This window comes from Lissotriton helveticus, chromosome 12, assembly GCF_964261635.1.
Source record: "Lissotriton helveticus chromosome 12, aLisHel1.1, whole genome shotgun sequence".
NCBI lineage: Eukaryota > Metazoa > Chordata > Amphibia > Caudata > Salamandridae > Lissotriton > Lissotriton helveticus.
Window position 1 is genome coordinate 203,991,887 of NC_136073.1, and position 10,775 is coordinate 204,002,661.

The following is a 10,775-nucleotide window of genomic DNA, read 5'->3' on the forward strand; positions in this document are numbered from 1 at the left end:
AATTATAAAGTGCTTATATCTTCTTTCTAAATCTAGATGACGGTATACCTTTCTATCTGTGTATGTATCCATCGGTCTGTGCCTCGCTATAGCTATATCTCTGTGTACAATCTATCCATCTGATATCTATATATATATCGATTAGCTATCTCTCTAACGATTAGCTATCTATCCAGCTGTCTGTCAAGCTATTTATCTGTCTATCCCTCTGAATGTCTATCCATCGATTGACTAGCTATTTAGCAGTCTGTCTATCTGGTAGTAAAATGTGTTTAGATGTTCCGTTCGATATCTAGCTGATTATCTACCTTTCTATCTGCATATTTATCCACTGTTCGTTCGTTCTATCTATCTATCTATCTATCTATCTATCTATCTATCTATCTATCTATCTATCTATCTATCATCCATCCACACACTCAGAGGTAAAGTAGATAGATAGATAGATAGATAGATAGATAGATAGATAGATAGATAGATAGATAGATAGATAGCTTAACTCGTGGCTCTCACTGAACTTTAAAACCGGTTTTGGACAGGCTGTGTTTAATACATGGCTCTAGTTTATGCCAAACAATTTCCTTTATTTATAATGGTGATTTTCTACGAAAGGGCAGAGCCTCTTTCACTTGAAATGCACATCACTTTTGCATCCCTTGACCACATTCGTAGGCTGCGTTTTGTATACATTGAGTAGAAACGAGTTGGTGTCCTATTACTCAATCCAAAATATGAGGCAGTGTTACCCTCACATCTTGATTTAAGGGGGAAAGGGATAGTGGTGGCCGAGAATTTGCGTCTCTCTTCTCTTTTAAACCTCGCAATTTGGAGCGACAAATGTACTATTCGGTGCCCAAATGGTCCAGGCGCGGGGGAGAGTGAGTCGGATCCCTGCGGCGTAAGTGCGTGTGTGTGAACGTGAGAGAAGTTTCCTTTCTCAGAGCGAGGGCATTGGCTGAAGCGTTCCCTTTCTCTGCCGCCGATTGGAGGAAAGTTCAGGGAAGAGGCGTGGCCGTGAGGAAGTAAAAGCTGAGCACTCCGGAAAGTTTGGAAACTGACCTGGTCGCGAGCAGGCGCTGATGCAGGGGTCTCGCTGGCACACACGTCCCTAGGGTGGGCTTCCAGAGGCGCTGTGCCCTGAGCTAGGTGGTCGCAGGAGCCCACCCTTTGCCAGAAGAGCTGCCGTGGAAGGCTGGGATACCCCGGGAGCCCTCCGATGCTGCCTTCGAGCTCCTGCTGCTGAGGACAGCCTAGCCCTTGAGAGACAGCCTGTGAGTGGGACAACCTTTGCCAACCTGTGCCTAGCACAACCTGTAGCTGCCTGTGCCTGGGTGACTCGGTGGCAGCGCGTGCCTGGAACCACTTCTGCCAGCCTAGCTCAAGGACCCCTCTGCCAGCCTGCGCATGGGCCACGCCGCTGCCTTGGATCGCATCTGTCAGCCCGTGCCAGCTACCACGACTGCGAGGGTGTGCCCAGGACCCTATGTGACAGCCTGTGCCAGGGACTACTTGCGGCAGTCTATGCCCCTGACCCAGTTTTGACAGTCTCTGTGCTCTTACAACCTGTGCCACAGACCACCACAACTTGCAGCCTGTTGTCTGGGACCACCTTTGCCGCCCTGCACCTGGTGTCACGTCTACCACTCTCTGCCACGTCCCTGTGCACGAGCTTTCTTGCATCCTGCGCCCGGGCCTTCCCGTCAGCCGGTCTCTCGAAGTGGGGCCGGGCTACCTTTGCGCCTTAGACTGCCGGTGCACCGCCAGGCCCTGGACACCTCTCCACAAATGATGCAGGCCCGCTACTCCGTGTCCGACCCCAACACCATGGGGGTGGTGCCCTATCTGAGCGAGCAGAACTACTACCGCACCGGGGGCTACGGCGGCATGGCGGCCCCCATGAGCGTGTACCCGGGCCACGAGCAGTACCAGGCGGCGGGGGGCATGGGCCGCGCCTACGGGCCCTACCACCACCACCACGCGCCCCCGGCCGCCCCCAAGGACCTGGTCAAGCCCCCTTACTCCTACATCGCCCTCATCACCATGGCCATCCAGCAGGCCCCGGACAAGAAGGTGACCCTGAACGGCATCTACCAGTTCATCATGGAGCGCTTCCCCTTCTACCGGGAGAACAAGCAGGGCTGGCAGAACTCCATCCGCCACAACCTCTCCCTCAACGAGTGCTTCGTCAAGGTGCCCCGGGACGACAAGAAGCCCGGCAAGGGCAGCTACTGGAGCCTGGACCCGGACTCGTACAACATGTTCGAGAACGGCAGCTTCCTGCGCCGCCGGAGGCGCTTCAAGAAGAAGGACGCGTCCCGGGACGCGCGCAGCGCCGCGCCCGCCAAGGGCCAGCCGGAGGGGGCCCCGGCGGCCGGCGCCGACAAGAAGGTGGTGGTGAAGAGCGAGTGCCTGGAGCTGCCCGTCATCACCAAGGTGGAGAGCCTGAGCCCGGACAGCGCCCTGCAGGACAGCCCGCGCAGCGTGGCCTCCACCCCCTGCTCCGGGGCCACCCCGGAGGGCTCCCTGCCCGACCAGCACCCGCCCCGGATCGGCGCGCCAGGCACCTTCAGCGTGGAGAACATTATGACCCTCCGCGGCTCGCCGCCTCAGGGGGAGCTGAGCCCCTCCAGCAGGGCCAGCATGGTGCCCACCGCCCTGGGGGGGTACCCCCAGGCCTCGCTCTACAGCCAGGCCATGGACCCCAGCGGGGGCTACCAGTGCAGCATGCGCGCCATGAGCCTCTACAGCGGGGAGAGGCCGGGCCACCTGTGCGGCCCCAACAGCGGCCTGGAGGAGGCCATCTCGGAGCAGCACAGCGGGGCCAGCTCGCCCATGAGCGGCCTGGGCCAGGAGGTGCTGAGTCCGGGCCACCACCAGTCCAGCGGGGCGCAGGCCCCCGCCTCGTGGTACCTCAACCACGGCGCCGCCGAGCTCGGCCACCTGCCCGGACACACCTTTGGCGCGCAGCAACAGTCCTACCCCAACGTCCGGGACATGTTTACCTCCCACCGGCTGGGCATGGAGAGCTCGGCCCTCGGGGAGCACCAGGGGGGTGGGAACAGCAGCTGCCAGCTCCCCTACAGGTCAGCCCCCTCCATATACCGCCACTCCGGGCCCTACGCCTATGACTGCAGCAAATATTGAGGCCTGCGCGTCCCATCTTCGCCTCTGACACCCCCTCTTCTGAGCACCTCACAGGCACCCATTGCCCGACTTCCGGTCCCCAAGGACATGCCTTCTGTTGGGACTGCAATTGAGAACCCTCTTCTATACCCGGGACCACCCCGATATTTCTACTTTAGAAACCCCTCTGCTACTGAGCTGAGCCCCTTTTCTGCTATCTGGGACACCCCCTCTTCTGTTACCTGGGACCACTCCAATACTGCTACTTTAGAACCCCCCTCTCCTACCGAGTCCCTCTTCTGCTGTCTGGAGCAGCCCCTTTTTCTATCACCTGGGGCCACTTCAATTCTGCGCTCTTGGACAACCATCTCCGGTCGAGCATAGCCCCTCTTCTGCTACCTAGGACCACCCTTATCCTGACACCCAATCTACTCAGATAAAACCCCTCTTCTAAACACTTGCAAAGCACCCCTCTAATTCTGGTGTCTGGTGATACTCGCCCTTCCTCTGCTAAACCCCCCTCAATCCGCTCACTCTTTTCGGGGCCTCGGGGATACATCCTCCTTGCCTTCTCAGGACAGCCCTTCTGTTGATCCCACCGAGGACATTCTTAGGGTAGTTTTCAGTACCCCCCGGCTCGCTCAGTGCCCCTCTAAATAACTTTCCAAAAGCACCCATCCCTTTTGTGGCCTCTTTGTCCATTGGCTCCAAGGCACTCGTCTTCAAGTTTAAAAAAACACCTCTTCGGCCCTTACCCTCTTCCCCGACATACCCTCTCCTAGTTCCCTCTCACCGTCACTTCTCTGCCCCCTGCCACTGCAGAGAAAAGCCCCTCTAGCTCTCAGGGTCTCATCTTCTGGGCCCAATGTCCACCGATCCTCTTGGCCCCCCAAAGAGGCCACCTATTCGGCAGCATAGGGATTTCACCCCTACCAGTCACGCCAGGTCTCCCAGACAGAAGGCCCTTCCTTTCACAGTCCGAGCCCTTTCTGGCCCATGGCCAATCACCCCTCTACCCCCAAACAGAGTATTCTAGAGCCTCCCCCATCCCCCCCTTAAGTATTCCACCGTTTTATGTTTCTGGCCCAGCAAGGACAAACGCTGCACGTGAAAACTTTTCAGAAACTTTTTAGAGGACTCCTGGGAATCTAAAGAAGTGAAATCCGTAAAGACTGGAGCCGGCCTTGAAATCCGAGCGAATGTCTCTTCCTGGACATGTGAACTCACCCGAAAAGGGAGACACAGCTCGAACTCAGCGAGGCAGAGGCCCGCGCCTGGAAAGTAAGTTATAAGGACCAAGGATACGGCCACGTCAGTGCCCTGATTGCCACAGTCCTCCCCCTAGCTGTAACGTGCACGGAGCGCCTAGAGGCCCGACGTGCGGAGCCATTTAATATAATATTTAAAGTTGCGGTCACTGGAATTCTCTCTTGTTATATTTGTAAGAGGCCCATCAGCTTTTTGCCAAAATCCTCAGAACTGATCCTTTTTTTGTGTACAAACAACCAAATACCGTCTTTTCATCTATGCATTTAAATATATATATATATATATATATTGATTTTTTACCAAAGGAGAACCTTATTTATTGCTTTTTGTCAGTGGAAAAGAAAGTAAGACTTTTCTTTTTTAATTTACGACTTGTCATGGATTCTTTGTCTTGACCATTCCTTAAAATTAGTTTTTGTATTGCACCTCTTTCTACATGGTCTTAACTATTGTAAATACCTTAAAATAAACCCATGTCATTTTTTGCCCAAAGTACTGCTCAAAGTGTTTGCGTGTTTTATTGATTAGTTTATCCCGAAAATAATTGATTATACAGTGCAAAGGTGAGGCGCATCCTTCCTTTATCCTAAATTATAGGCAACTATATTTTAATAGGCTCAGAGGTGTAAAATGCGAAATTCATTCGCTGTTAAATTTGAAAGGCCTTGGAAACAAGCCAAATATCAGTATAAAGCACTGTATACAATAGAAAAATTAACACTCTCAAACGTTTTCCTTTATACCAGCTTGGGAAACATACACCTGCAATGTCAATCATACATTTTAATATAAAGTCCTAAACGAGCATTCCAGTGATAAGAAAAATATATTTCCCCCACTCATTATTGCATTACCAATAATAAACAGATTCATGTATTTTATTAAATATTTTAAAAATAGGATGACTTCTGACCAAATCAGAAGTGCTTGGATGTAAGCTGAATACCTGTACTAAGCGCTTTATAAATATACATGCTTTACGTACTCAAACGTAAATACTTTTAGAGCAGCCTTAATATGTGGCCACAGAAAATACTATTTAATCTGGCGCCCTGCAGTGACGGCTTGTTTTGAGTTCTGAAGGGACTGCCGGCGACAAGAAAAATTAGCAGACACTCAAACTAGAATTCATTAACAAAACTAGCAGCGCTTCGAGACATTCAAAATGAGAGTAGAGCGCCTGAAAACGGAGACATATTCATGTAGCGTTGCTTAACTTTGTAAAAACCAAGATGTTGCCATGTACATGTGCACACGGTAACACATCAAGCCAATAAGAGAGGCTAGTTGATATACATATATATATATATATATATATATATATATATATATATATATATATATATATATATACATATATACATATATATATATATATATATATATATTATATATCAAAGAACTCAATAAAAACCTTTCAATTGGACGATTATTAATAAGAAATGGAGCCATTATTGTCATAACTGTTAACTGGTAAATTTGCCATTTATTTTCTCGACGCAATATATTTCTGGCGCTCTGGTTTTCTTTTCATTGGACGTCTGGATTATTTCCAAACGTATTCAATTTTTATTTTTATTTGATATGTGACGCATCCCGACCTTGTGGATGATTCGTTAAACGTAGTGTCTTGGTGGGCCCCCTCCCCACACACACACACACATTAACTGTATGAAAGAGCCCACGACTGGGTTCTGTCCCCCAAGCTGTCACCCTGCATTGGCACCCCAGACACCTCCTCTTTAGTGGTGCGTGGCTCGGTCCGAGCCCTGCCGTGGCTCCGGTCACTGGTCGGGCCCTCCCCACCCCGACCGTCACCTGCTGCTGTCTGGGGCCCACACCTCGCTCCGCTCCGTTTCTGTTTCACCAGCGCTCGCCCACCCCCGCAGCCCCCAAAAACCGCTCTACAAATAATAAAACTCCCATTTCCAGGCCGAGGGGATTTGTCAGCCGTCTTCTGCTTTCTCTCAACCCTTCAAACGCCAGATGCGTCTCCCCGCTGAGAGGCCAGGTCGAGGGAATATCGCGCACGCCGTGCTGCCACGTTTCCCCCAATTCCAGAGAAACGCTCGTGTGGACGGACAGGTTTGCTGGTGATGAAAGAATTATGTATCTTTTCACAGGAGTGGCCTGTGTACGTGTCATCATTTTAACACTGGCGTTGTGGCCTCTCAGGAATAGTTAAATGCCATATCTTACAGCGCCTAGAAACGACGAGAGTGTTGTTTGAAGCGCTAAATAACCAATACAAGTAATTATAATAATATAATTATATATTTTTTCATGCAGCTTTAGTGTGTCACTGAACTCTGGTGTGCTCATGTTTTTTTTGTAAGCCTTTCTGTTCTTGTTCTTTCGAGTTATCTATATCAGGACCCTCTTTGTGGCATAAATCTTGAGTGTTATGGAGCAGCCCCCCACCCCCTCCCATCATGAGAGTCCCTTGGGACTAAGGCACTGTCTGATGACGATCACAAGAGCCCGCGTGCACGCACTTTGCCTGAGGTCGCTGATTGGCCGGAGCAGACACCTCCGCTAAGCCCCTAAATTAGCTGCGTAAGTCCCCCAATTACTGCCTGTTTATGTCTCGAGTAATGACGGGTGATGGCGGCGCACGTACAGACCACCGGGAAGCCAGGTTCAGCTTACGCCTGCGCCTGCTCCGGCCAGCTCACTCCCGGGTGTCTGCCTGCTCCGGGGTCTCCTCTCGAGGGTGAGACAACTGCCCCGTCTGCCTCCCGGGTACCATTTTTTTTTCATTTTCTTGGGGTATTCTTTTACCATCGCCTCACCCCAGAGCACCCTTGCCGTGGGAATCCCGAAATAACAGGAATGCGAGTACTTTAGGGTTACAGGTGTGTTGTCTGAGAGAGGTTTGCACTTGTGACCAGGCGGAGAGATAACCGCGCGCCAACAGCCACCTTGATGGTGAATTCTACACTGCTTGCTACTCTCCGTTCTTCTCGGCGCTACACTGAAGTAGGGCGCTTTAAATTCAGGGAAGAGATGGCAGGAATCAGAGAAACCCTAAACAGAATATGGTATTACTGACCATGTAACAGGCCTTAAACCCCACAACCAAACAAACAGCGGTAATAATTCAGGCAAATAAGCAGCCACAAATATTCCGGGGGAAATTCAATGTCTTTTCCGACTCCGTCGTCAAGATCTTGGAGTGAATTTAATTCAGAAAACATGTACGATAGTGACTATGATAAATCGGACACCTGAGGTACGTGTTTTACCATAGTCTCTGTAATAAACCGGAGTTAAGTTTACCCATTTGTAACAGAACGAGTTGCTTTGTCAAATGCTTAAAACTGAATATAAATCACGTATGCCTAATGATTTGAAAACACAATGACGCCCAAATATTAAAAAAATACCCCAGTTAAAATAAACAATCTGAAATATATGTAAACAGAGAATAAATAGCGGGCTTTTATTTCGAAAAACTAGCAGGAAAATATACGACCTTATATAATTCGAGTTAGGGACAGGAGAATATGCAGATATACGGCTGTATAGAAAGGAGTGGGTGGTAGTACTTGTAACCAAACCGCGGAAGCCCCTACATAAATGGTACAGGCGACGGTACTGCCATGAGAATGATAGAGGGGTACATTAAAATTAACAGACTGTATAGGGTGGGTAGCAAGGGTACCAATGGCCCAAACGCAAGGAAAGACTCGGCCCCTCTAGATTCTAGTTTGGTAGTAAAAAGAAGCAACTAGTAGGGTGCAGCGGGCCCCTCCACACAACGCCATTGGTGCAACTGCACCTGCTGCACTATTGAAAGCTAGCCCTCTGATTTTATATACGGGGGGCAACGGCTGCTACCTAAAACCGACAGAAATGGCATTACATATGTAAGAAGTACAACTTATTGTATAGCCATGAACAATTACCCTAAAAATGTGGCCACTGCCCCATCTGTATCTATTACAAATATTATAGTCACTGCGAGGGGCACCAGAGTGTGCCTTTATTCATGAGAAGAGGCAGAACAAACAGAGTGATTGAACCTGCGCAGCTTGCAATGGAAGAACCTATGTAAAATGTCTAATATAGAACACATTTCGTATTCAGTGCGTCGTACTACATGACTGCCGCCTCTAAGCACTGTTAGTAACAGATGTTACTACTAGTGTTCGATTTATGGCACTTAACTCACTGAGTCCAGAAGGATGGAAAGTAGGGTTGGTCCTACACTTTGCCTCCGACGGGGCAAGCTTATTTCTTTCCTAACAGATGCCCTTTGTTTACCTTACAATTCCAGGAATATACCCACCTAACTGTCCAGAGAGTCAGCAGCGGCCACGGTAGAAGCAATGGTCTTTTTCAGTAAAAATGCAAAGGTCCGTCGAAGTAAGTGTCAGTCGAAATAAGGGTTAGTCGAAGTAAGTGTCAGTCGAAGTAATATTCAGTGGAAGTAATGCTAGTGAAAATGGTGAATTATATCTATAGCCAAAGTCTGCGTAATAGTGCAGAGGTAAAAACAACGTTGCACGTAAAACTTCAGAACCATGCTTTTGAATCAGAGACGCCAGCCCGCCCAAGAAGCACGGGTGCAACAAGACTGAACTCTCTCTGGAGAGGGCCCCCAATGGGCTCGGAGGCGGTGGAGCTGAGAGGCCCTAGAATGGCGGGGCACGTGAAATACTGGGATCTAACACACACAGGCCCTTTTCTTCGAGAATGATTCTTTAAGAATTCTCGCTGGTGAACGCTTGCAGGCGGAATGTTTTGTTTCTCACAGTGGTTAGTGCACACAGGGGTGTCCACTGTAGGCCCAGAAGCCCCAGGCCTGTGCCAGCTTTTTTGTCTATCCATAAAATTAACCTTGCATGTAGCTAATGCAAAAGGACGTCACTTGGGTACACTGCACATTTCGAATGTAGTGTACACAAATCAAAATCTAGGCTCCAAATCCTGGCCTTTCCTTAAGGGCCTCACATGCCTCTTTTACTGTTCTCAGGCACCAGCCTGAAGCTGAATATATTTCCATCTCACAGTTGTGTTGCAACCCAAGGGTCTCTCCTGCCTGGGCCCTGTGTGTGATTGCAGGACATTGTTCACTCTTGGGGGACACAGCCCATTATGGGAAAGTGCAATGTCTGCACGAAGCAGCGGGCAGTTATGTACAAAAGGGGGGGAAGAGAGGCAGGGATTCACAGCCACTGTGTGCCAAGGGGCCGCTGACCATTACTGAGTCCATGATGGTCCTGATAAATGGGTATTCAAGGAGAGAAAAAACTGTGGTTAAAAATTAAATAGAAATTTTTTTTGTTTAGAGTCGCCTTCTAAGGGACCCTAGAACCCCAGCTATGGACTCTCCCCCAACTGAATGGACGGGATTTCCCCAACATTGCTTTTACTTAAAGAATGAAAGATAGTGCTTTCCCTTGTTGTGCTTTGAAGTAATGGCAGCACTAGAGAAATGTTCCAAAGAAATACATAAATACGATAAACATTTTCATCTTAAGATAGTTGTGTTCATTGATGTGTTTAAGTTGAGCCTTGTTTTGAGCGTCCACAAGTTTGTCAGAAGGGAATTAAAGGGAGTGGGAGGTGGAGTGGAGTGGGATTTGTCCAGAATCACACAACTTGTTAAAAGGGGTGAGGGGGAGGGGCATGGGTCTAGGGCCCATGCTCGAGATTCGCAGTCAGCAATATTGATGTTGCTAAACTCAGCTATATTCAGACCCCTTTTAGCCAGTAAGTGCTCGCCAGAATGTGTGCATTTGGCGGGGCAACAGTATAGGACCTTTTACACTGCACAAATGGGCCTATTGTGGCCCAGAAGCTGCCCGTGCAGGTTAAAGCGGTGGGGCCGGGTGGAGAGGGGTTTCAATGGACGATGACGAGGGAAAATTAAATAAATAAATAATCCCTCCCAACCCTGCCTCAACGCTCTTTCTTGCACGGGCTGTGGCTGTTGGGGCCCTTTCAGTGTCGTGCTCTTCACTTGCACTTAACTCTGTAATGTGATCTGTTCCTATCAATTGGTTTGTTTGCTAAATATTGAGTAGGAAATATCGTGGGACCCTAATATCAAAAGAGAAGTGTAGATTTTCTATAGCTAATGCCACATATAGGTACCACGATAATATATATTATATCTATCTATCTATCTATCTATCTATCTATCTATCTATCTATCTATCTATCTATCTATCTATCTATCTATCTATCTATCTATCTATCTATCCATCTATCTGTTCAAGGTATGTAGATGTGGAATTAAGAATAACAAATCTATACTTCCTCTGTATACACTTACCTTTCAATATTTTGCCTACAATATTATGATACCACCATATTTCTATGTTTGATTTTCCGTGGTACAATCCTAACAATCGGGCGGTAGCAGGCAGGGTTGG

General features: G+C 48.8%; 1 protein-coding gene across 1 annotated transcript; it reads left to right on the plus strand.

Moving 5' to 3' along the window:
• Nucleotides 1-1,069: 1,069 nt before the first annotated feature.
• On the plus strand, nt 1,070-3,155 carry FOXC2 (forkhead box C2). The gene has a single exon (XM_078671630.1). It carries the CDS (start codon nt 1,786-1,788, stop codon nt 3,142-3,144), a length of 1,359 nt encoding a protein of 452 aa, XP_078527756.1. The 5' UTR covers nt 1,070-1,785; the 3' UTR covers nt 3,145-3,155.
• The last annotated feature ends 7,620 nt before the right edge of the window (nt 3,156-10,775 follow it).